This window comes from Furipterus horrens, unplaced genomic scaffold (genome assembly GCF_987537825.1).
Source record: "Furipterus horrens unplaced genomic scaffold, mFurHor1.1.pri manual_scaffold_9, whole genome shotgun sequence".
Lineage (NCBI taxonomy): Eukaryota > Metazoa > Chordata > Mammalia > Chiroptera > Furipteridae > Furipterus > Furipterus horrens.
The window spans coordinates 23,240,979-23,268,882 of NW_028327179.1; the positions used below are offsets into that span (position 1 = coordinate 23,240,979).

Genomic DNA, 27,904 nt, shown 5'->3' on the forward strand with positions numbered 1-27,904 from the left:
TAATAAATAAAGCCACTCGTTTGGAAAAAAAAAAAAAAGAGATCTACAGTATGTTCAGGAATCTCGAAGGGGAAGTGATCAGTATGGGCAGGAAAAGTTGGAGAAGGATCCACTAATGTGTGACTGACCACATATCTGCTCTGACCCAGGTGCCTTTCACTTTGAGGGCAGTGGTATCTGTCTCCTCCCCCTTTGAATTTAATACCCTCAGGTCATTTTCCAGGCTGCAGAAAAGAGAAAGTCATGAAGTCACATTAACTTTTGTCCCATCTCACTCTCACTTAAATTTATTTCTCATACACAAGCCAGAGGTGTCTTTTTGTCTTCAAGATATGTTTTAATTTGCAACTACATCCTGTGGTCAGTAACACATAAGTGTATTCTTTAAAAACAAAGCCAAAAACTTTACAGGTAAAGCTGAAGTCCCATTTGATCATTAACTTCAGGAGTTTTATATGTAGCAGATTATGGGCACATTCACACTCATAAAACATTCATCATAGTGGTTTGCCTAGCATGTATGTCTTATATAAAGGAAATCTAACACTGCACCTTATTTTTCAGCTTGATTTTTTTCACTCAATGTTTTGTTTTAGAAGATCTCTTGATATTGAGATGTATAAGTATGGTTCATTCATATTACTGGCTTTTTAATATTCCATGTGAATATACTGCATTTTATTAATCTAATCTATTTATGAATGCTAATAGCCTTCAAATTTTACTATTATTAAAATATTTTAGTAAGCAATTACTCATCAAAATATGCTTTATTGAGTATTTCCCAAGTGCAAGGCATTGCTCTTCTTTTTTTTTAACTTTATTTATTTATTTTTAGAGAGAGGGGCTGGGAGAGAGAGAGGAAGAGAAACATTGATTCATTGCCTCATATACCCTGAAAAATGAATCCCCAGTTGAGGCCAAACCTGCAACCCAGGCATGTATGTGTCTTGACTGGGAATCAATCCTGAGACCTTTTGCTTGGCAGGATTATGTCCGACTCACTGAGCCACACCTGTCAGGGTTGCAAGACATTGTTCTGAATGCTTAGAATATGTCAGTGAATGAAACAGACAGAAATCTCTACTTTACTGTTGTTTGCATTATAACAAGTTTGACAATAAATAATAAACAATTAAAAATAGAAGAGAATATAAGTTATGAAACAAAGAAAATCAGTATAATGTAAACAGGATAAAAGCACTAAAGTGAGAGTTTGAGTTTCTGTATTAAATAGAGTGGTCAAGGTAGGACTCTTTGAGAATATTATATTTGAAAAAAATATTGTCGGCAATAAGGAATTAGCCAAGAAGCTATTTTGGAGTAAATGGTTATAGGAAGGGAATACAAAGACCTTAAAGCAATAGAATTTCCCATGTGTTTCAAGAACATCAAGAAGGGCAAGGTGATTGAAATGGAGAAATGGAAGGAGAAAGTAGTAGAAGAAGAGGTTGAGGGAAGGGTGAAGGACACAGTGTGTATGTGACCACATAGGCCATTATAAAGATTTTGCCATTTACTCTGAATGAAATGGAAAGGTACTGAATGTTTTAAGCAGCAAGTACTTAGAGTATTATACTAGCTACCACTTATGGAATAGATCGTAGGAAGGCAAAAACAGAAGAGCTTAGGAGGGTTCTTTTTTTTTTTTTTTTTTTTTTTTTTACATACTGACTCATTTTTATTGTTTTTCTATTATAGTTGTCCCATTATTTCCCCCATTGCTCCCCTCTACCCTGCCTACCTCGCTTCCCACATTCAATCCCCATTCTGTTGTCCATGTCCATGGGTCATTCATATTAGTTCCTTGACTAGACCCTTCCCCTACATTCCCCCTTTTCTCCCTCCCCGCTCCCTCCTGGTCGCTGTCAGTCTGTTCCTTGTTTAAATGCCTCTGGTTCTATCTTGCTCATTTGCTTGCATTGTTCATTAGTTTACTGTAATAGGTGATATCATATGGTATTTGTCTTTCACTGTTTGGCTTATTTCACTAAGTATAATACTCTCCAGTTCCATCCATGTTGTCGCAAAAGGTAGGAGTTCCCTCTTTCTTTCTGCTACACAGTATTTCATTGTATAAATGTACCACAGTTTTTGGGGTTTTTTTTTTTTTTATCCACTCATTTACTTAGGAGGGTTTTGAAGTAATTCAGGCAATAGTTAATGGTATCCTGGACCAGGAAAATAGAAGTGCAGGTGTGAAGTATGTGCGAGTCTGGATATATTCTTAAAGTAGTACCAAAAGGATTTGCTAATTGATTAGTTGAGGCATAAAAAAAGGGACGAGTTAATGATGACTTTAAGAACTTGGGGCTAAATAACTGAAAGTTGTCATTTACTGGAATAAAGAAGGCTGAAAGAGGAGCAGGTTTGGAGCATCTGCTCATTTGGAAACCAGAATCCGAGATGAGGATTAAATTGCTGACTTGGGAAGTGCAAGACCAAGGCCGTGAGGATAAGAAGGAGAAAGCAAGTGAGGTAAAGCCAGATGAAAATCAAACTAAGTAATAGCTTACTAAAAGGGCTGCATCATTCAGAGCCAGGAAGAGATGCAGCAGGTAGTAAACACATGTGTTTATTCAGAAGTTTAGACTTCTAAGAAAGGTTTTCAAAGAAAAACTGCACTTCAGAATAGTTCAGAAGAAAGACAAAATTTACCTGGTCGGTTTCCTCCCATCTCTCGTTTTCCATTAGTCAAGGGAATACAATCGCAATGCTTTTCTGGATGCTATTAGGTAGTTCCTTGTTGGTCAATGAGCAAAAGAGATTCCACACCTCATTCTTTTCATTGCAGTTCAGAAGTAGATGGGGCTTGGTTTGTGGCACACGAGGGTGGAGAAGCCTTCCAGTGAGCTCAGAAAACTTGGCAAGGGCGCTGGCAAAGACAGCAGCAGTGTGGCCCCTAAGTTAGAAAGCATCTCTAAAGAAAAAGGTGGTCAAAGGAATTTGAAGAGGCACAGAAGGCTTTTGTCTAATAAAACAGTAGTTGATGAGCAGGCCACTGGATGTGTGAGGTTGTAGTTTAGGAGAGTGAGCTGGTCTATCTTGAAGTCATCTGCCTACAGATGCCATTTAAAGCCACACATTTTACATAACTAAGAAAATGAATGTAGTTGGAGAAGCTCAAAGTCTGAGCTTGGGGATACTCTGAACTGACAGGGCCAGAAAAGTGAGAAAACAACAATGGAGAATGAGGAATGAGCAAGTTATATGAAGGGAGAACAACCTAGAAGTGTTTAGAAACGGAAATACTAAGTTACAGAGTCTGCACCATTCATACTTTAATAGACATTCTCAGATTGCCCTGAAAACTGGCTGCCCCGATGTAGATAATATCACTCTATGAGAGTTTGTTTCCAGAAACGTAACCAACATTGAAATTAATTTCAATTGTTTTCCTAATTTGACAAAAGAAAAGAATGGTATCTTACTGTTCTTCCAAATTTCACTTGCTTATTTAGTGCAATTGGATAATTTAAAAATAAATTTTCAAGTCGACTGAGTTTCATTTTTTGAAGAATTATCTCTGTTTTTCTCCAGTTTTTGTATAGTTGTCTGTACTTTTCTTGTTGCCTTGTTAATGTTCTTTATGTTGTATACTCCCTTGTTTTGTGTTATCGATATATAATATTTTATTTGTATTTATATATGTTTTTCTCCCAATTTCTCTCCTTCTTGTTAACTTCGTTTATGCTCTCTTTTGTCAAATGAGTATTAGTCTTTTTGAAATAGTCACACCATTTGGTAATGTTTTCTTTTACCAAATTTACCTTTCAAAATGAGTCTATTAAAAAGACCTCCTTACCTTAATATTCTAGAGACAGTTTTCTTTATTAAAAAATGATATTTCTGTTTTACTTAGGTCTCTTCTCCAACTGAAATTTGTGTTTGAGGTAATGAATAGCAAAAATGCTTACACATATATTCTATTTATATTATATATATTTGGCCATGTGGAGAGACAGACATATTAAATAGTTAATCGTTCCAATCACTGATTTGTTATATAACTTCCAGAATACATCGAATTCCCACTTATGCATGATCTCCTTCAGAATTTTCTATGGTTTGTCTTTACTACCTTCAAGCTCTCTGATATCTTCTGTGTTGAGGGTTCCCAAGACCACCTTCAGGTTTGATGATTTGCTAGAAGGACTCAGAGAACTGAAAAAACCTGCTATACTCATGGTTATGGTTTATTACACTGAAAGGATACAGAGTAGCTGAAGCAAAGGCAAAAGGCGCAAAGGGCAGAGTCAAGGAGAAATAGGCACTAGCTTCCAGTTGTTCTTTCCCCTGGAGTCATTGATTGGACTTACTTTCTCACCAACCTATGGCAAAATGTATGAAGTATTGCCAAAGAGTGATCTCACCTGTGCTTGGTTTTGAGGCTTTTATTGGGGGTCAGTCAAGTAGGCATAGTTGATTGCCCATGGGGCTGAATTTATACTTACTTAGTTTCCAGCAACTCCAGAGGTCAAACTAATACAATTTGGCCCTGGTTCTCCACCATAAACCACACTGATGTGGCATGCCCCAAGACCTCATGTATGCAAGATGTTTTGAAAAGATGGATTTTTAAGGAACAGCCCTTTCATTTGAATGTGAAAGCTTTGCACACTCTAAGCCTGATGATTAATGCCTTACTGCACATTTTCAAACACATGTATTTTTTTCCCACTTTAAATTTTGTCCATGTCTTAGTCTTCCTTGGTGGCAAGGTTGGTTTGAAGCAAGTTAGCATGCAATTTTAATGCAGAACTCCCCCTTAGTATTTTGAAAATGGACAAAATTTATGGATGTGATGCATCTACTGAACCTGATAAAATAGTGATGAAAACTGATTTTTTTCACTTTATTGTGTTGTTTTATTCTCTGATAGCTTTCGAACTGTCTCTTTATCCTTAACACGTGGAAGCTACCCACAACATGTTCAACTGTGAAGTTTTATTTGTTCTTTTATTGTGTATTTGTTTTAATTTTGTTTGCATTAACTTTTACAGTATGCAAAATCATGCTATTATTACTTCAAATATTGGCTTAATTTTTTTCTATTACTTTATTATGAAATTCCATTTAAATAAAAACTTAAACTTTTGGATTTTTACTTTGTGCTCCTTCACTTCTCTTTGGTACTTTAGAGAGCCGACTCATTGTTCTTCATAGTTATATCCTATAAAGTGTCTGCAAGAATTGAATTTGCAAATATTAAGCAATTGTCCCCAAGAGGAATGCATACATTTTATATGTGAGAACTATTTTGTTTTTTAGCTAGGTTCATTTTGTTATTCAACCAGACTATGATTAGGTTTTTTTAATTGATTTCAATGAATTGGTTTTCCTATGATCACTAATTTCTTTTTCCACAACTATAAAATTTTGTTTTATAACTATTTACTTTTTTGTGTCATGGGTGTATTACTTTTATTTATTTCTTTGTAGGTAGTAACTATACTTATTTCAACTCCTTTTTGTTTCCATATTATCTCTATGTTATGGGTATAAATTCTTTGACTCATGAATGTGTTGCTTCCTCTTCTGGTGTTTCTCAGATGATGATGATTCTTAGTCATATGTTGATCCTATGTCCTCAGTTATGACAACTGCTGACACCATGGCCTTCAGTGTAACACCTTTTTGGTGACGTCATCAGTTTAGCTCTAGCAGTAGTGACAGCCTTTGTTCATTGCTTTTCTGATATAAGAACAATTTAATCCCATCTCTTTCTTTCAATATAACTATGTATTAATATTTATTTTTCTAAACTTGATACAATATTTGTTTTAAACTGATAAACTACAATATATTTTGAATACGAGCCAGAAATTTTGGTGTGTACGTTCAGTGTATTATTATCTCGAAACTAGGAGTGGCATGGTGGTGTTAGAACTTGATTGGGGAAATAGCCAAAGAAATAAAGTTTCTGACAGATACTGGACCATAAAAAAAAAAAAAAAAGTGCAGGCATAACCAAACAGTATCCCAGGACAAGTGAATATATTCTCTGGATTCTGTCTCCTTCCTTTCTTCCATCTCTTGCCAGTGCCTTTTTTGGGGGGGCCAGATACAATCATAAGCCAGAGAGTGGGTGAGCCCAGGAATGCAATTCACTGAAGTATTTTAGAGCAGAGCCTAAAAGGAAAGTTAGCAGAGGAAAAGCACCACATCAAACTACTTTTAAGGACTAGTTTGCCAATATCCTGCCTTAATGCACACAATACAGTGTTTAATTGATTATGAACTTAGAACTTAGAGCCAAACTTCTTATGTTAGCCAAAATTAATGTGCTTATTAGTATAGTCTATACCTCCTAATTATGGTATTTTCTTAGCTAGTATTTTTTACTAACATCAATATCTTAATTCAGATATATATTTATATGTAAAGATATAAATTATACATATAAGTATATATTTTATTAAAAAGTGCATTTTAATAAATTCTACATACGAACATACCACGATTTTATCTAAGAAGGTTTGTATATATAAAAGCCCACTAGTTAGCTGAACATCAAGAGATTGGGGCAGAGGATGCTCCTGCTCTGACCAAAATTATTTAATTTTCTTTTCTTATTAGGCTTCCTTAGAATATCATTTAAAAAAATTTTTTTTAAGATAAGTAAGCAAAGAAGTTAAGGCAAACATTTGCCATGCTCAATAAACAATGTTCTAATGTGCTAATTGATTCTAATCTCAACAGCCAACATTAGCTATGTTAATACACCATTAGACAGAAAAATAAAAGCATCATCAGGAATACAGTCTATCAATTGAATACATGAATACATCATGGTTGAATACTAGCCGGTAGGTAGTAATTAGGTAGTAACTAAGGGTACCTCAGACAGATATTGGTTGATGTATATTTAGCAGATACTATGCAATTCTTTTTTTTCAACTCTATACTTAGTAGTATATTATCTTTATGTACTGTTATTACTAACTTTACCACAACTATTAGTATGATATTATATAAAATATACAGATATTGTATCAGGAACTGGGAATATGAGGATGAAAAATCATGCCCTCAAAGAGTCAGCATATAACCATGGAAAAGACTATGTAAATGAACAATTATATGCAAAAGAATAGGTGAAGCAAAGTTTGTGAATGAAGTAGATGCCACAGAAATAAGTCGCAGAGAATGTGATTAACTGTGTCTAAGAGCTTTATAGGTTATTTAAAGAGAAGTTGTGCTCTGAACTGCATTTTGTATTTGATTCAACAGCCTCCTTCAAGATGTGTATTTATACGAGTTTGGTGGACTGGGGCATACTCAGGCAAGGGGGATGTCCCCTTTGGTTGTGCATTTCTCTTAATGCAGCTCATCTACAAGTTATGGACTCTCATTTATACTCTGATCTCTCAATTTTAAAATTCTTTATAGTAAGGTTTATAACTCCAAATCCAAATATTAGAATCAATCATGTAATGGCATTTATTGCCCTATCAACAACATCTTTTGATGATCTCTCATGTGCTAAGTGCCAGCTGTATGTACTAGTGGAAGAGACATCGATGACAGTACATTCTTCTTAAGAACATTGATAATCTAGTAAAAAGGCAGAAGATGCACAATATGATAAATATAACGGTGAGACTAATGCAACAAATAACAAAGAGATAATCATAATTAAATGTAACCATATATTACATAATAATATGGATGGTATGTATAATTTATATTTGTGTAATGTTTAATCACTTACACATGTTTCCTCATATTAACTTGACTTAATGTTCACAAATAGTCTCTGGGCTTGATGACGGTGTTTCTATTTCATCAATGAAGCGAAATAGGTACAGAGAAGTAATAAATATATAGGAAATAAAAGAATGAGAAAATTTAGGGTCAGGGTTTGAAAGGGAAATAGGCTATAAGATGGATTAGACTAAATGCTGTTGAGAAGAGATAGGGAAAGGCAAGTCAGGTTAATGGAAAAGAAAAGATTATAGATAAGAATATGCAGAGTGTGTTAGTGAGCAGACCAGCTTGGCTAGAACATGTGTATGGAAGAGAAATATGTACAAGTATATGAAATCTATAATATCAATGATTAGGAAAAAATGTGCAACAATAGAGAAATGATTGAATAGATTGTTTATTTATGATAAAATTCTAAGAAGTATTTTAAAATGAAGTAAATAGATAGCTGAAGTCAGAGTAATGATGAAAATAATTGAGTTTTATGTGACCATTTAAAAATAATTTATACATGTATATGGTATAAAAATCCAGAAAATATGAAGGATTTGTAGTAAAAAGTAATAATTTCTTTTTAGTACCCATTCCACCCCCCACCCCCCAGATGCAACATGATTATAGAAATAATTTCAATTCTGTCAAGAGAAAATTGCTGCCTCATCCAGGGTAAAGATGACCGATGTAAGCAACCTGCCATAGAGAGTGTGGCTGGACTCCACTAAGGGCATGACTATGTGCAGGGATTGGCATGGGTTTCTGTTGCTGGCAGATTGGGAATTCCACACTGGAAGTGGGTAGTTCAGAAGCTTTGGTGGAAAATTTGTACTTTTGTTACCCCTTCACCTAGGGTTATCCTATGGGAAGTTAATTTTCTCATGTATCCAAACTTGCACAGGCCTCAGAAAGACTGAGTGGATGCCTTTCACATGGTGGTGGCAGAAAAGCTCCAGGTCAGAAAAGAAGACATTCAGAGAGCTAGGAAGCAGTGTTGTCAGGTTACATCCGCAAGCAACTGGTGGCTGGAGCAATGGCCAGAGCAAAATGTTGAACTGAGAGGATATGAAGTAAGGCATACAAATCATCTGATCCCTTGACTCTTCAAGGCAATAGTCTTTGGGAATGCTATTTTGCTTTCAGTAAAATCAAAGAAGGCATGAGTGTAGAAGATTATATAAAATATCAAGGCTAGGAATTAGTCTCTTTGTGTCTAGGAAGAAATAAGAAGAGAAACTTTCTACTTTTGAATGGAAAATATTTTATGCTCCTGAGTGGACACCTAGTGTACAAGTATTTTAAAGACCTTGATACAGATTACTGAATGGTTTTAAAACATTATCAAAGCACATTTTGTTAAGAGTATCTATTTCACTGTATCTTTGATAACATTGGAAATAACCATTTTTAGTCTCGCAGTTTAACAGTTGATAAATGGTATATTTTACATTTGTAATCCCTTGATTACTAGCATGGTTATATTTTGAAAATGTATATACATTTATTCTTCTCTTGATGGCAAGTTTAAATCCTTTTCCCATTTTTTAAATCGGACTTCTTTATATCTAAAAACTTGTTGTGTCTAAGACCTCTTTATATATTAAGAAAACTAACCTATTGTTCATTATATACATTGCAAGTAATTTCCCACTTTTTCATTTGCCTATAATATTATGCTTTTAAATATTCAACCCTTTCCTATTTTTCCCGCTTTTTTGTAGTTTTTGTCAAAAACTGACATTTGAGTAATCTTTTTCAAATACACCTTTTTGGTTTTTACCAGACTTGTTGTTGAAAGCTAAACTAAATCTGCAAGTCACAGTTAGTTGTCACTTGTCTCTACTTATCTGTTATAATCTCCATTTGTTTAGCATCCCTTTTTTACAGTTAATGATAGAGATAGAAAGAGCTAAAAATTTACCCTGAAGAGCAAATGGACGATAACATTGCATTACTTATTATAACATATCTTTTCAGTGGCTCAAAACGATTTTATTTATCTCTCAACTTAGTAATGTGGAATATCCCAAGATTGTAAGTTTTTATTTTTCAAACTGTAGTTTGCAGACAGCATCGTCATCACTGAATCCATATCCGCGGAATCTCAGGCCCCCATACCAGAGACACGTAATTTAAGATCTACCTTTTAGGTCCTTTTAGGGTCCACACAAAGGTCCCTAGTAATGCATCTGTCCATTATTATTTCAATTATCATTTTAGATCCTGTTGTTTATTTTCAGGAAGACATAAAACTAACCAATTGATTTATCAGTTTCCTGGATTATGACACTTACAAAAATTAAAATTGTAGAATGTCATAACAGAAACCTATATTATTTGTGAATTTTCTCCACTCTCATTCCAATACTTTAATTTTAGTTGAAAACATGAATTGCCATCTGAGCTCTAGATCATTTTCATTTTTGATAATCACCATCAAACTTTGAGATTTTCAGCACCATATAGAGTAGTCAATAATGAACATTAAAGAAAGAAGAAAATATTTCATTTAGCTATACATATTCTAAGGAGTTGCATATAGTTTTATCATAATTACATTCATTAATTCATTAACACATGTATTTCCTATTTACTGTTGTACTAACGTACAAGCTCTGTGTTAGGTGCTGTTGGGGAAAAACAAAGACGACCAGGAGAAATAGATTAACAAGATTAATCCTTTATGGATGCTTGAAATATGCTGGACACTTTTCTGGCCACTTATGCTCTGCAGTCCTCAAAGCCACCATTTGAGGCCAGTGTTATTAGTAACTCAGTGGTATATAATTTGCATCAAGGCTAGAAAAGTTAAGTAAACTTCTCCAAGGTCACATAGCTAGTGAGTAGAAGGGCTGGAGTTCCAGCCATGCTTGACAAAATCCCAAGCTCTTATGTTATACCTGAGTGCCTGCTTTGATTCTATCGTAGATGGCAATTTAAAAAATTGATAATTTCATTGGTGTGTATTCAAGGTTTTTTCTCTTTCAAGTTTTAGATATGGATTTTGTACAGTTTTATTCGTATTGATGGTTCCTATCCAGTTTATTTCTAGTATTTTCAAAAAACATGAAGAAATACACCATGAAGGCATAAAGCTGTGTACTTTGACCCTGAAGCCAGTGAGAGACACATTCTAAATGAATAGGGCGAGCAGTGTTGAACAGAAATTGCTGGCTTCCTACTTCTTCCCTTTCAAAGAAAAGCTGTGGGTAACAACTTGTTATTATACACGGTAAAGGGCATAGTTTATATATTGTACTGAAAGCAAGGGCTATTATTTCTTTTCTTTTTTTTTAAATTACATTTTATTGTTTATGCTATTACGGTTGTCTCAATGTTTTCCCTTTTTTCCCCTTCTACTCAGCGCCCTCCTCCATTCCCTCAGGCAATCCCCACACTTTTTGTCCGTGTCTACGGGTCTTGCATATATTTTGTATCTATAATTCTGTTCCTGTTCTATTTGTTTATTTTGTTTTTCAGATTCAATTGTTAATGAATATGTCTTTATTGCCATTTTATTGTTCATATTTTTCCTTCTTCTTCCTCTTCCCCTTTCCCTTCCCCTTCCCCTTCTCCTTCTCCTTCTCCTTCTCCTTCTCCTTCTTCTCATGAAGAACCTTTAACATTTCATGTAATACTGGTGTGAGGGTGATAAATTACTTTAGCTTTCTCTTGTCTGGGAAGCTACTTATCTGTTCTTTGATTCTAAATTATGGCTTTCCTGGATAGAGTAATCTTGGTTGTATGTCCTTGCTTTTCATCACTTTGAATACTTCTTGCCAGTCTCTTCTAGCCTGTAAAGTTCCTTCTGGGAAATCAGCTGACTGCCTTATGGGAGCACCTTTGTAAGTAACTCTCTTCTCTTACTGCTTGGGAGATTCTCTCTTTGTATTTAAACCTTGGCATTTTGATTATGATATGTCTTGGCATGGACCCCTTTGGGTTCATCTTATTTGGGACTCTGCACTTCCTGGACTTCTATGTTTATTTCCTTCACCAAGTTAGGGAAAATTTCTGCATTACTTTTTCAAATGCGTTTCCAATTTCTTTCTCTCTCTCTTCTCCTTTTGGCACCCCCATGATGTGAATGTTAGTATGCTGAGGCTTCTTACACTATCCTCATTCTTTTGGATTCTTTTCTTCTTGCTGTTCTGATTGGTTGTAAGAAGAATAAAATGATTTACTGAGAGAGAAGGAAACATTTCTGTGTGTCTGTGTTTTGTGTGTGTGCATTCAAATACAACACGAGAAGTTGTATAAAATATAGTCTTAAAATTATTTTCAAAATATGTAGGAAAGTAAATATAACAATGAAGAACAATTAAGTAAATTTGATTAAAATACAAATGTGATGTGATTCTATCCTTGAGGTAGTCTTTTTGGTTTACTATGATTCTATGAAATTTCAACTCTTTATTCTAAACAAGATATATGAAGAGTATGAAATATTTGCAACACAAATGACTTAGTAATTCTATTCAAGTTATTTCTAAGGCATCACACATTTTCTTTCAAATTGCAGCAGTGGGAAGGATGTGAAAGCATACTGGCAGTTGACTTCATGCAAGAAAAACTCCAGTTGACTCCTTGTGTTTAATCGCTTAATCTGAACGATTTCTCCACAGTAGTTTCAAAAATATGGTGCTAAGCCTTTTTCTTAAGGATAAAAACAAATTTTAACAGTCTATTCTAGTTGCACAAATTAGGATAAAGGGAATGTAAGCCGCATTGTGCAATAACAGCCAATGATAAATCTTTGAAACAAGCATTTTCAGTGGAAGAAATATCTCCCTCAGTGGGGCAAAAATTGATTGGTTCTTGGGGGAGAGAAAATCTCTCTTTTTGTATTTAAATCACAGATAAGCATACAGTACATCAACAAATACATAGCATATGTGTGATGTTTAAGTCTAATGGGACGTAGTAAGGGAAAAACTTATATAAAGGTAAAGACAATAAAGGTTGGGAAACATTGCTTTAAAGCATACTTCCTGTATTTCAGCAAGCGAGTCCCTCACATATTACGAGGCAAAGAGCATATGTTAAGCTCCTTTCTCAGCAGTATTCCTCCTGAAAGCCAGTGATAAAATGTATCATCTGTTGCTGGACTTTAGTAAGGATCCGGATATAAAATTATTGGCAATAAGGAACTTAAAACCCTTGTTCCTTCCCTAGGTCCTGTTTACTTTACAGCCTTTTCTTAAGGTAGTTGCATGTGTTCCATGACAAGAGGCCACACGGTGTGTGTTCTGTGAGTAAGAGAAGAGATGAGAAGGTATATAGGGAGACCCTTCATATACTATCTCCATTTACATTTCTTCTGTTATTTTCAAACATTGCAATCAAGTATAAGAGATTAAAACAGAAAGAAGCTGTTCACTTCTTTCTTGATGGCGCTTGGTATCTTGAGGAACCTGAGGGTTTTCTGTAGGATATGCCCTAGAGGTTTGTGTTTCACCAGTTTACTCCTCTGACCTCATACTCTGCTGTGATCCCTCTGTTCATCTTTCAGCCCAGGAACCCCCTTCCACTGCAGAGCTTATCTTTCATCTCTCTGCAATTATCAAAAGATATTACTTCATTAAAACTTGTATGAATTTTATTCAATATTCATGCTTCCCAAGGGGTATGAGCATTATATTTGCCTCTAAGTAATTATGAAATGAATAGTGCTTGTTTTTCCTATTAAAAAACATTGCAGACATTATAAGTGAACTGTTTTCAGGAGAGCTCCTACTATACCTGAAATAATTTTATGTAGGTTAGTCTCTATTCTTTATTTTGCCTTACTTTAATGTCAAGCTAGCTTTTAAGAATTATTTCTCTCTCTAGCTTATGGTCTAAAATCTACAAACTATGAAAGGATAAAACATAGTACCCTTTTGTTTCTTTTCATCTCTTTCAAGTTGCTTTCTTATCTCTTCTTTATTCCTCTGGAATCTTTTTCCTGAAAGTTTTTTTTTTAGCAAAATTTCCTCTACTATACTCTTTTGAAAAGGGATCTTGTAATTCATATTTTATCCCAATCAATGAAGAGTTAGGACCTAAACTCTGGGGAACTCCATTCTTATATTTCTAATTTTGATAAATGAAATGTTGGAGTAACCTCTGTTCCTCATTAACATGCAGATTTTTAAAATGTATAGAGGGAGAAATCTCTTATGGGTGAGAACAGAGGCATAGAAGCCTGTTTTCCTTTCTAAAACTCTATTCATTCGCTTGCCTTGTTGCTCTTTCCCTTTACGTTATTTTTGAATTGTCCAGATCACTGATTCAATGTTGTTAATACTTCCAATTTAGTTCTTTTCCTATAACATTTGGAGGAAAAGGAAAATTCTATTTTAAAATTCAATAAAAATAATGTTTGGAAAGAGGACAGATTTGGAAAACTTAGAATTTTAAGATGACAATACTCTCCAAATTCAACTCAATTCCTGTAAGAATCACAGATGGTTTCTTTGTAAAAAAAAATCAACAAACTGATTCTAATATTCATATGAAATTATAAAGGATCCAAAATAGCCAAAACAATCTTGAAAAAGCAAAACGGAGTTGGAAGACTCACACTCTCTGAGTTCAAAACTTACTGCAAAGCAACAGACGTAAAGACTGTGGTACTACTATAAGGTAGATATATAGATCAATGGAATAGAATTGAGAGTTCAGAAATAAACCCATGTGTTTATGATCAACTGATATTTAACAAGAATGCCAAGATCAGTCGGTAAAAGAAAGAAGGGCCTTTTCAACAAATAGTGCCGAGACAAGTGAACAGCCACATGCAAAGGAATGAAATTGGACCCTACCTCATATCATATAAAAATTAACTCAAAATGAATCAAAGACCTAATGTAAAATAAACAGCATAATATTCTTAGAGAAAAAAATAGGGATAATGCTGCGTATCTTTGGGTTTGTATAGATTTTTATATATGATAGCAAAGGCTTAGCAACACAAGAAAAACAAAAAATCAAATTTCACCAAGATTAAAACCTCTTTTTTTTTTTTGCTTCAAAGGACACTAGCAATAAAGTGAAAAGACAACCCCCAAAATGGGAGAAAAATTTTGCAGATCATCTATCTGATAAGGGACTTGTGTCTACACTATATAACTCTTACAACTAAATCATAAAAACTAACAAAAATTAAAAATGAACAAAATACCCAAAAGGACCTGTCTCCAAATAAGATATAGAAATGGCCAGAAAACACCTGAAAAAAATATTGACGTCATTAGTCATCAGGGAAATTAATTCAAAATTACAAGATACTAGTTCATATCCATTTGGATAGCTATAATCCCAAAAGACTCTTACCAAGTGTCAGTGAGCCTGTAAAGATATTGGAACCCTCAGAAACTGTGGGAATCTGAAATGAGGCAGCCACTTTTGGAAAGCAGTCTGGCAGTTCCTAAAATAATTATACTAAGAGCTAACACATGATCTAGCAATTCCACTTCTAGGGATATACACAAGAGAAATGAAAAGACTTGTCCACACAAAACTTATACATGAATGTTTGTAGCAGCATTATTCATTACTGAAAGTGAGGAACAACCCAGATACCCATTAAATGTGGGAATGGATAAACAAAATGTGGTATGTCCACACAATGGGATATTATTTGACCATAAAAGGAAATGAAGTACTGACACATGATACAACATAAATGAATTTTAGAAACAGTGTAATAAGTTTAAAACGCCAGATACAAAAGGTCACATATTGCATGGTTCCATTTGTGTGAAATGTCACAGTAGGCAAATTTATAGACACTAATAAGTGGTTGCTGGACTGTATGGGAGAAGAGAAAAATGATAGCTGAAGAGTACAAGATTTCTATTTGTGGTGATTAAAATGTGATAAAACTGACTGTGGATGTGGTTTCACATGTCTGTGGATGTACTGAAAGCCACTGAACTATACACCTGGAATGTTTTGATAGTATATATGGGGATTATATCTGTGAATAAATTTGTTTTTTACAAAATTCAATAAGAGGTAGTTTCTTAGAAGCTAGATACAGTGTGGAATCTAAAACCGTTTCAATCAGCATTTCTCGCTTTGCGTCATCATATCCATTGTTCTATCTAGAACTCTGAATGGATCTCTGTACGACTGATCCGTTGGAGTTTCATAGTCGGACCCTCGTTCTCATTTCACATTTAAATATGTGAAAACCTCTCAGCCTGTGAGCTACGCAGAGCCAGCAGTGGGCCTTAGGAGGCCTGGAAGGTGTGCTGGTCCCCTGGGTCCCTCCCAGACACCATCCCAGTCTGGTCTGTAACTGTGTCTCCATTTGTATCCAGCGCTGCTCCTCCCGCAGGAAATAGGAAGAGCAAGGCTTTCTCCTCCAGTCTCACGGGCTCCAAGTGCCCTGGCACGGGGGCAGCAGCCGCCCCTGTCCTGGCTGCCCAGCGGTGCCCTGAGCAAGACAGGGTGGCTGCCAGCACACGGAGGGGAACCTCCCTCCTGCCCCAGCCCCTCCCACTGTGCATTTTCCCTTTTGCCCCTGGGACGCTGTGGTCGGTGAGGGAGGATGGAGCATGGATGGCCATTGGCCAAGGAGTGGAGAGCCAAGGGCGGCAGGCGGTAGCCCTGCCTCTGTCTCAGAGGGTGACCCGGGTCGGGTCGCCTGCTGGAAGGCTTCTCTCCGCTGCTTCCGCTCCCCGCCCCCCCCCCCGCCCCCCCCCGCCCAGGAGTTCCCAGCTGGACCAGTAGGAACTGGAGCAGCTGTGGCGTTCGCTGTCCCCGTGTTTGGGGCTGGTGCTTGTCCTCAGATGCCCTTGTTTGGATTCCTGGGGGTAGGGTGACTGCAGAGTGACTGCAGAGGGCTTCAAGGAGGAGGTGACACTTGAGCTGGCCTTGAAAACTGGGTGTCTGTAGCTGCTACAAGGATGAGGCTCTGTAGGGGGGGCTCCCACTGTCCCCCAGCTATTCTAGGTCCCTGCTGCCCAGCCTGGGAGCGGTGTCCTGGGTCTGCCCAGCACTGGCATCCCCCGGGGCCTCACTCTGCTGCGTGAAGCATCAGGTTGGGCGCAGCCCAGGACCCTCTGAGACCTGGGTTCAAGTCTGGCCTCACCCGGCTGGCAACTCCTCCTCTGGGCCCGTTTCCTCCTCTATAAAGAGGGGTTTCCGACAGAGCACAGAGGTGTACAGAGGGGGCCAAAGCTCTCAGCCCAGCTCAGTGGACGGAGCCCCCACGCCCCACTGTGGGGTCTTCTTCTCTCCCTGGACACCCTCACTTTGGGCATTTTGGCTCTTTGATGCCCGGGCCTGTAGCCTCCCTGGGAATGACCCGCCCCTTACCTGTGCCCCGAGACGGAACGGAGAGAAGCCCAGTGCACGGAGTGGGCACTCGGGGCCAGACCCTGGGCTCAGGCGCCAGCACGCCGCATGTGGGTGGGAGGAGCCCTGCGGCGAGAAAAGCTTTGTGTCCAGCCAGGGCAAGCGCCCCCCACTCCGCCGCCCCCAGCCTGGATAAGCTCCCTGCGGGGGGCCCTCCGACACCCCGTGCCCTCTGCATCTCTCTCCAGTGTCCTGTAGCTGCTACGACTGTTTTGGTTTCTGCCAAAGAGAAAGAATAAGAAACGCGGCCGCAGACGGAGGCAGGCTGGGCCGTGGGTGCCTGGAGCGCCCGCCAGGACTGCGGGTGGAGGCACCCAAACGAGGCGCCCGCCCGCCGGCCACGGGCTGGGAAGCCTCTGTGCCGCTGTGTGGTGGGGTGCATTTGTGTAAGGATAAAGTAAATGATTTTGGCACCCCTGCTTCTTGTCCCTCCCCCTGCACCACGGAGTAGGTGTGTTAAAAATAATTATTAAACTTTAGGCCACAGGAAAAAAAAAATAGTCAAGCTCAAGAAAAAATGATGGATTTCAAACTCCTCAGTTTATTGAAAGCTCTATTCCTTATAAATAAATATGTATATATGATACACACGTGTATGTATCTGCTCTTTTATATGAACCACTCAAAATAATTTCATAAGTCATTCTTTATTTAAAATTGTTCTTTCAGATATTCAGAAATTCCATAGGTGGTGGCTTCAGTGGAATTTTCCCCAGAGTAAATTTCTTGGACTGAAACTGCTCTAGTTCTTCTGCCGTTAGTTGATGCTTGGGCGTGAATAATTCGTTAACTGTTGTCATGCTACTATTTGAGACAGGAAGAGAGGTAGATGTGCTGCTATTTGCAAAACTGTCACTGAATGACTTGGAAACAGTAGTGTGAGATTGTGAGCCTGGATTTCCAAAGCCAGCCACCGACCTGCTGTTTGTGACGGCTGGGGCCCCCGCAGCTCCAGCAGGGCCTGCTGCCATGGGAGCTGGGAATCCTGGAAACCCAGGCGAGCCAAAACCTGCAGCTGCTGGGGTTTTGAATGAAAACGAAGCAGCAGATGTGATTTCAGGTTTCCCAAATCCAGGCACCGGAGTAGAAGTAGTGACGGCAGGACCGGGAAAGGGAACAGCTCCAAATGCGGGCGTGTTCCCGAACACAGAAGGGCTTCCAGAAGGGGCACTGGCAAATCCAGAGCTTGTTTTAAAACTAAAATTTTGAGCATTATCACTCATGCTGTTATTCACTGGAAAACCTACAAATAAACCAGAAAAAGAAAAAAAAACCTATTACAGTCAGAAATGTGGCCATGTTAATCCCCACTTTTTCCCCCCTCATTTTCCCCTTATTCCCGCCATGTTTGGATGTTGGAAAGAGATTACAAGGGAGAAAAGTAAAAACGAGAAGCTAGAACAAACCCACTGTCTTCCTGCTACACCGACCTCACTTGCCCCGTGATTTACCTTCACTCAATGAGGCGGCTTTGAAAAGCCTCAGGGATTAGCGAGTGCTCTTACACTTCTGGCTTGTCCATGCCCCGCCCCCCATCTCACTGGAGCTGTCACTTGCGGAGGACACTATGCTGTTATACAGTGACAAGAAAGTCCTCAAAGGTGCTGCTACCACAGCTATAAAAGTCTTGAAAAGCCACTCCTAAAATATACTTCTAAAGCTTGAGCCATAGGGCCTTTCAAAGAACAGCCCAGCCCATTCTGGCCCCCCTTTCACTAAGGCTTGATGAATCAAATTCTCTCAAGCTCCATTATGGAAGGCTGTAGAATTTGCAAGGCTGACTTAAAATGGTGCTTAACATACCTTCAGGTTTTACAACTTGAAACCTATAAAATCCTATTTTTCAAAATCAGTGAACTCCTGCATTACTTTATCACTTACCTGGTGGCCCAAATGCTGCTGTTTGCCTACTCCCAAATCCAAACGTAGAGGTTGCTTGATTTATTCCATTCTTTATATCAGAGAGCTATAAGAAAGGGCAAATAATAAAGTACTTGATGAATAATTCTCAAGTACCTTTCTATATATGTACTTTAGAGCCAAATTTAAAATTTAAAATATGTGCTTAAAAACGTGAAATGTTTAACATAGAAAAATGCCCACAATATGAATACAGACAGAAAAAAGTACACCAACCTCAAAGATTAAGAGTCAATTGCTGATGAATTATGGTTTTAATTTTAGTTATGCTTTTAAATTTTTCCTAGCCCTGGCTAGTGTGGCTCAGTGGATTGAGTGCCAGCCTGAAAACCAAATGGTTGCCGGTTCGATTCCTGGTCAGGGCACGTGCCTCGATTGTGGGCCAGATACCCAGGTAGGGGGCATGTAAGAGGCAACTGACCAATCTCTCTCTTGCACACTGATGTTTCTCTCCCTTCTCCTCTCTCTAAAAAGTAAATAAAATCTTTAAAAATTTTTGTTTTCTAAATTTCAATGAATACATATTAAAATGAGAAAAATAATTTTTAATAATACATTTCAGTATCTATAGGCCGATATACATTTTTTCTTAAAGATTTTATTTATTTTTAAATAAATAGAGAGAGAGGAACGGAGGGAGAAAGAGAGGGAGAGAAACATCCATACCAGCCAGGGCTTGACAGAAAATTTTAAGTTTGCTTTCCAACTTGAAAGTAAAATTCTTGCAAAAAAAGCAATACATAAGAGAGACACTTCCTTCCCTTCAGCAAACTTTCAGGTACTCACCAAACCTGTTTTAGGTGCTGTGCTTAGACTTTTCAGTTCATTTACCCTATTCCTCCACTGATTTATTAACTGTTGGATGGAATTTAGCTGGAGAGAGAAGACAGAAAAATGATGAGTCAATATCGAGTGTTTATTTTCATCTCTCAAACAACTTCACATCTTTGCCAAAATTACAGAAAGTTTATGAAACATTTTTACGGCCCATCACTTGTAAAGTTCGCATTGACCCGCCCCTGTTTGCCAAAGATATTCCAGCTCTAGTCCCCTCTGCCTGTTCTCCAGCTCCTTGAATCACCCGGTTCAGAAGCACAAGTACCTGGCGGCACACAGTTAGTTGTATTTGGGTGGGAGAAGAGCGTGTGTGCCAGTTAAAACGCATGATCATGACTGTAGACAACAACAAAAGAGTTTGTCATTTCCTTTAGCACAAACTTTCTCAAGCTGAGCTTTTTAATTTTTGATATTTGACATGTGAGAATGTTAATCTATATAATCGACTGCTTTATTTAACTTTATTTTTCTAACATTCACCACAGTATCTGCACCTAAGAGATGCTCTATAAATGTTTGCCAACTGATGAAAGGGTTTGATTTCTGGGACTGATTGTTGGATAATTTGTAATAAAATAATGACATTCCTAGTTAGTACAGTCAAAATATATTATCACCATTTTAGATAACCAATCAATTTCAAATAAAATAATTTAGAAAATAAAAATAGCCTTGTCTTGAAAAAACTGTAGACCTCACCCACTTTACCAAAACAGGCAAGCCTCTAAATATGGAGAAGGTAGTAATTCACAGCTAATCTGTTATTGAGGTAGATGAATAAGAAACAAACTTACATAATGTTGTAAGTTGTTGCTGGCTAAGCAGTTATGGTATTCAAGTCTCAGCTCCTCTGGTGAAATGTCAGTGAAACCTGAAGTGAGAAATCAATTGGAATCTTTAAAATAAATGCCAATATTTTTGATAGAATAGTAAAGCTAAAGGGGCGAGACAAGAAAGTGCACTAATGTTGATATTAGAAAATTTTCATAATCATAAGGAAAAAATTAGAATAAAATGTAGTTGGTTATTATCTTTGAAGGGGAAATTCTTTTTCTAAATATAAATGGAGAGGAAGAACTAACAGAAAAAGAAAGTTGACTACGTATACATTCAAATTTCTATGTAGAAAAATACTCTCTATGTCAAACTATAATAAGCAAAATTAAAACGCAGATGATAAGCTGGGAAATCCAGAATGGCGACATGACAGGAGAAGAACTAATGTTAACATATTAAGAGTTCTTACAAATCACTGAGAAGAATAAGTTAATATGAGCAAAAACAACAAACAGCCAACTCACAAAATTTTCAAATAGCCAATAAATAAATGAAGTAAAAAAGTGCAATTTAAAAATACAACTGAAAATCAAGATAAAAGCCTTTACTCATCAGACTGGCAAAAATTAAAAGTGAATATTATTTATTGGCTTTAAGAATTTGGCGAAGCTCGGTGGGACTGAGCATTGGCCTGCGAACCAAGTGTTGCTGGTTGGATTCCCACTCAGGGCACATGACTAGGTTGCATGTCAGGTCCCCAGTTGGGGGCGCGAGTGAGAGGCAACCACACAGTGATGTTTCTCTCCCTCTCTTTCTACAAAAGTAAATAAATAAACAAACAAACAAAGAAATAATTAAAAAAAAAAAAAGAAAAAGAATTTGGTTAAGTGGCTCTGACCAGCGTGGCTCAGCTTGTCGGGCATTGTCCCACAGAGTGAAAGGTCGCCAGTTCGATTCCCAATCGGGGAACATGCCTGGACTACAGGCCTGGTCCCCAGTTGGGGCATGTGTGAGAGGCAGCCAATTGATATTTCTCTCACACATTGATGTTTCCCTCTTCTATCCGCCCACCCCCCCAAAAATAAATACAAGAAATCTTTTAATAAAATAAAAGAAAAAATGTGGTGAAGTGGACAGTCTCCTAAACTGCCATTGAGGGGACTAAAAATGTACAACTCTTACAGGAGGAAAATTGTCATTAAGCATCAATTGCCACAGAAATGTTCACACCTTCTGATCTTAATAGCATTGCTAGGATTTAACCTCAGGAAATAATCAGATGCATTGAGTCTGTTGCAATATACCGCCTGGGTGTAGTATAGGACGAAAACCTGTTCTTGCACAGATATGGAGCTGGAAAAGAATGATGTTAACGGCCTTTTCAGATAGTTTGGAATATTCTTCTTTGACGTCACACCAGAACTTGACAGGTGGTAGTTTCTAAAAGTTTAGCTCCAATGTCGACTCAAACTTTTTGTACTATCACATTCAATTCACTGGATAATTTTGCACTTCGAATGGACTTTTTAGGTATGTATAATTTTGCAACATTACAGATTAAATATTTGGAAAATACTGGTTCACTGAGTTATCGAGAACTCCCAAACACGGCCAAATGGTCTTTTACAATATCAAAATATTCATATTTGTTAATGTCACTATCCATCTCATCAGAAGAGACTTTATGTATCGAGAAGTTATCAAGCTCACATGAGAAAAAAATTTCTCCATCATCTAATATTCACTTGAAAGCTTGCATTTTATCATTGTCAGTTGTTCTCTATGAAGTAACGGGCTCCCTTCATTTATTTTTAAAGAAAGCGTCACCAAATACTTAAGTCAAAATAACCGTAGTTGCCACTTATTCTTTCATTAGCCACTGTTCTGTGGGGGGAAAAAGTGGCTGGTTCAGCTCCCAAGTCAAACGAGCACACCAGGACTTTCCCTTCAAATACCCATCACGCTTGAGTATGTGGCAGAAACAACTCTGTGTGTGCTTCCCATTTGGTCACACAGTATAGTAAAAATGGTTTGCACTCAGAGGTCAAGATCTCATAAAATTAAAAACTTCTACCATTTCATTTCGGACATAATCTTAAGCCAAAAGGACATTAACCTTTTTCATTGACTACTGTTAGACTTTGTGACTACGGTTTATTGTTTCTAGCTTGATTTACACTAAGATATAAGGGGCTTTACTCATCGATTTTTTTGCTTCAACTGTGCAAATGTCAACACAGTGAAAATGGCAACTCGTGCATTAGGATTATTATGAAAAGATTTTTGAACTCGTACAGCTCCTGCAAGGGTCTCAGGAACAGCGTTGCCAAATTGAGCAAATAATAATACAGGATGCCCAGTTCAATTTGAATTTCAGACACACACACTTGTAGCATAAATATGTCACCAATGTTACATGGGTTATTCATATGCTAAAACATTATTCTTTGTTTACCTAAAATTGAAGCTTCACTGGGCACCCCATATTTTATCCGGCAACCCGACATAGGGATCTACGTCCCACACTTGGGAGGAACTGCTTTAGGGCATTCGACAGGTATTAGGTTCAATGCTGAACTGATTTTACAAGGCTAATACTTCTTTATTTTCTTTACAGAAAAATCACCAGCTGGAGTTCTCTTATTTCCTTGTTTTACTTATTGTCTCCTTCCCTCAAGAACATAAGCTTCATAAGGGAGGGATCTTGCCTATCTTGCTCACCAACATATCCCCAGCACTTAGAATAGGGCCTGGCACTAAAGAAATTCGGTGAGGATCTGTTGAATGAGTACCGAAGCAACTGAGGAGTGGTGTGATGCAAATGCTTGCAGAGAATGAGCAGGCAGAGCTGAGACAGAGTACAGATGCCAGAGTTCTGAGGGAGTGCAAGGACTGTCATCCGCTAGGAGCCTGCTATTCACTCAGGACCAGCCAGGTGGGCTTAGCAGTGTGGCAGTTTAGGTTTCAGCCCAGAAGGAGCTTTAGAAACTCTAGACAAAAGAAAATGGGAAGGGAAGGAGTATTCTACAGAAGTGTTATCCCTGCAGCCCAGCTAAAGCTCCTGACCTTCAAACATTATCTCCAGGATAGGCCTTCACATGCTTTATGAAAAACAACTACCCTTAAAAGGAAAGACAGGGAAGAAAGAGCAAGCAGAATCAGACAGCTAAGGCCTTCGTGGCAGGCAGGATATGACTCTTCTATTCACCGCAGGCAGCCAAGAGGTTCTGAAGGGGTACCTATGGAGAGCCAAGAGAGTAGAGCCTCTGCTTGGGCTTACAGAATTAGAACTGTGGTGGGTCCTGATGTTACTATTTTCTCATGAGAACCACATATCTTAAAAGAACTATACCTTTCAACCTCAATCTCCGAATCATGAAGTTCTGCTGCAATGCTCAGGCACTTTAAAGAATGTCCAACCTCTCCTAACTACAGCTAAGTTCGTGGTTCATTTCTTTATTTGGCAGGGTCTCGCTTTTAGAGAATGAGAGTTGTAAAACGTAGTTTAAAAATGTACAATTTCTCAGTTACCTGAAAGGCAAGATACGTTTCCCTCTGGTGAATAAACGGAGAACGGCCACTGACCAGAGGACTCCCAAACGACCACATCTTTTCCCATTTCGTCCCTGACAAAGAAAAAGAAAATAGTTTTCATCTGCTTATTAAAATTTATCTTTTTCTCATTTTCAATGATTGAAATGTTAAATTGTAGTAAATATATAATTTTAGGTTTCTCGTTATGTTTTCTCAAGTGTCCTTTAAAGCAGAAGTTACAGAACTATAAACTACATTTCATGTGATAGATACAATATTAAAGAAGTTCATAATTTTGCTTTTGCAGTACACGGAACCATTCGCTAATTCATTTCATTGAGAACAACTGTGTCATACATAGATTAAAGAACTAAGATATAATAAAATACACAACACAACTTTAATGGTTTTTGTTCATTACCATCCACATCAATGAGTATTTAACTGGGAAAGACAGGAAGCACTCCGTAATATAGAAACATCACATTTTTAGAGAACATTTTGTCTAATTCTCACATTTTGCAAACGGGTGAAGAGACCCACAGCCATGCAGTTCATTGGTTGGCAAAGCTGTGGATAGTATCTGCTCTAAATTCAATCCCCTCCTATGCCGTCCAGAATGCTATGATTAATAAAATCACAGATACTACAGAGAATCTATACTCAATTTAGGGTTTCTGTAACATCAAATATAGGAAGAACGGGTTCATTTGTTTCTTTTCTTCTTTTGAAACGTCAGTAGTTTATGGTACATGGCTCAAAATGTTTACTACTGACCGACTTCTAATTTATGGAAGTAAAAGACCAACAAATACCTATATTGATGTTCTGTCCTAGAAGCCAGGAGCCGAGGGTAGTTACAGAGAGCCAGGCACCGTTTTGGTACCAGTCACAAATTCTACTACAGATGTTCTCGAGAAATGATAAGGAATTTACTCTACAATAACGAAGGAAACCAAATGCAACCAATTTGAATGAGGCAAATGAAGTAAAAGTTTTAGAAAGAAAAATAGGAGATGATATGTGACCTCTAAGATCACAAGTTGCTTTAAATTACCTCATCCTTTTTAAAGGTCTCATAACTTACAACAGATTTAATTAAGCAGGACTACCTTACAAAGCTATTCACAATACAGCGTTATCAACAAAGTGGAAAAAGCACACTGAGCTCTGAGAAGACACTGTACTGATACGGAAAGATGACGCATTTTTAAGCGAAATAAGATCTAGTACGATATGTATTATACCCATTATATTACATGTATATATGCGCGCAAAACGTGGTTACCTCTGAGGGATAGGATCATGGGTACTTTCTGCTTATTCCGATTTTTAGGTAATGTATTACTTCTTTTCGAAAAGCAAGCGAATGGGTAACTTTTCTGAGGGCTTTCACTTACAGGAATTCGTTTTCGTCTTTCGGTGCGTAAGAGCTGGGTGAAGAAGCAAATGGGTTCTGAGGTGCTCCAAATGCCCCGTTCCCGTCAGTTGAAGCTCCGGAATCGGAAGAACCGGAAGATGACTTCCCTTGCTCTCGGCGGCCCGCGCACCCTGTAGATTGGGACAAGCTGGATGAGTCTCTCTGGCTCGAGGCATTGCGCCCACGTCTGGCACGACCTGGAATAAACAATAAAACAAAACAATTTTACCGGCAATTCATCTTTTAAACCTCTGAAAACATCATTATATTTTGCTTATTCCATACACACATTATGCAAAGATCCAACACTTCCACTTACGGAAAGTCACAAAACTCTTCATTCTGACTTACATAGTTCAGTGTAATATCAACAGATCGCATAATGGCCTAACTGCATTTCTGTTTAACAAGATTGAGGGGACTGTTAGCTCTAGAAAAATAATGATGTGTTGCTAAGTTCAGCTGACATAGGCTTATTAAGTGAATAACTGCTTGATGGTGGAGTGGATGGAAGGCATATATCCTAAATCATGAATTCCTTCAGGATCAAAAGCTCTCTTTCTCAGTCTTGGCTTTCCCACTGGGCCCGATATAGTAATAACCTCTGAAAGATGGGGAGTGTATGAAAAAGTCTGTTGAGCATAAACAATTAGATTCCACCTCCTGTCCTTGAATAGATGCTGAAATCTATTTCAGTCTTCCCTTTCGGAAAACACATACCCATGGATCTTTCAGGGGGAGATTATAAAGGGAATTCACATGGGAATAATGCATTTGAGTTTCTCTATTACGAGCATATTACTAATGTTTCATAACCACCAAAATGAGCCAACAAGACTATCCTTTCTGTCTCCAGTTATCACTTGAACTGTCTCAACTACTCATCATTTTCTAGTGGGGTCTAAGATAATTCACCTTGTTTCTCACTGAATTGGAGATATTCCATTAAGTGTAATAACAAGTGGAGTGATGGGAAATATACTCCTTATGAAAACTGATCTCCCAACTCTAAAACTACTTAATAAAACCAAAGAGAAAAGGCAGCAGATAGCTGAACCAGATCCCTCAAGTAGGGATTAATAGCATTCTCTTATTCTAAAGCTTTAAATCCGTTGGGGAATGACACAGCTCAAGAAATTCAAGTCATCTTTTGAAGACAGCTTTGGGCCTTCACACTTACTAATGCCAGAAGCATTCACTTGCTGCAGGTAGCTAAATAACTGTTTCTTTGACACAGTTCATTACACATTTTTCCCTCAATTAACCTGTCCACTCATCGTTTATTTTCTAATCACTACATTTAGTGAGTCTCCACAGAATGTCAACTATGACATCCCGTGGTTAGTGGAAGTCCATTCACATTTACCCGACCCCGAGCCCTCATTTTTGGTTTGGGATATTTCATTAGACCTATTGTGGTAATGCACACAGACTGTCCTCAAGAAGAGGCAGCAGGTGTGAAAGCCACAATGCGACTATCCCAAGGCTGAAAGGGCGGGAGAGTGCGTCGGGGGGAGCCAGCATCCTGCGACACCTTTCAGGACCAAGTTCCAATTCTAAGAAAAGAAAAATACATCTTACCTTTAAAGTCTTGTGTTGTATTGTGTTTTCGTGTCTTACCTTTCTTCGAAGACAGCGCTTTTCGCACCATCCGTAACTGATTTAATGAAATATTCTGAACCCTTCGGAAAGGGCTTAGGCCCGGGGAGCAAGTCGACGTGCCCTTCCACGCCCCGTTCCCTCGGCGCCCAGAGGTCTTCATTGGGTATCCTATCCTCCCAATTTTACCCCAAATTTTAGGAACATGTGCGTCTGAGCAATGGCTCTGTACGCTTTTACTATATTTCCAAAGAAGTTCGCGACTTCCCCAGAATTAGGAGCCCTGACTCGGACCCTGGTTGCTAGCCTCTCCCTGGAAGCAACGTTGAGTAAAAATTATATTTGAGTCAAGGGCCAAAAAAACAACTACTCATAGGAGTGTACAAAAGCAAGGCGGCGTCTGGGTCGCCCTACAGCAAGTCTCCCAACCACTGCCACTCACAGACACTGTAGCTTTGACACGTTAAGTTCTACCTGAAACTCGTTGCTTGGCAACACCAGAACCAAGCCCCTTCTGCCTTTGTTCGCTCATCAGACACCAGCCCAGCGCCTCACACGCAGGAGAAAATGGCAGAAGGAGACCGTGGGCTGGGCTGTGCCCAGCCCCTTTCGGGACGCCCATTAACTACCGGCTTTCTTGACAGGGAAACAAATCCAAATCAACTCACTGTCCACTGAGCAGATAAATGTCCTACGGTCTTCTCTGATACCCAAATGCAACATAATTAGTCCACCAATTATGCAGGAAACAGGGAGCCCAGAAAG

At 38.1% G+C, this 27,904-nt stretch overlaps 1 protein-coding gene across 1 annotated transcript; it reads right to left on the reverse strand.

Annotated features, from left to right (window-relative positions):
- Positions 1-17,717: 17,717 nt before the first annotated feature.
- On the reverse strand, positions 17,718-27,302 carry LOC150001411 (nucleoporin NUP42-like). The gene is made up of 5 exons (XM_090286855.1): positions 27,161-27,302; positions 25,671-25,737; positions 24,134-24,212; positions 18,934-19,018; positions 17,718-18,295 (listed from the first exon to the last, which is right to left on the reverse strand). The coding sequence occupies exons 1-5, from the start codon at positions 27,300-27,302 to the stop codon at positions 17,718-17,720; spliced, it is 951 nt and encodes a 316-aa protein (XP_090142981.1).
- Between the last annotated feature and the right edge of the window lie 602 nt (positions 27,303-27,904).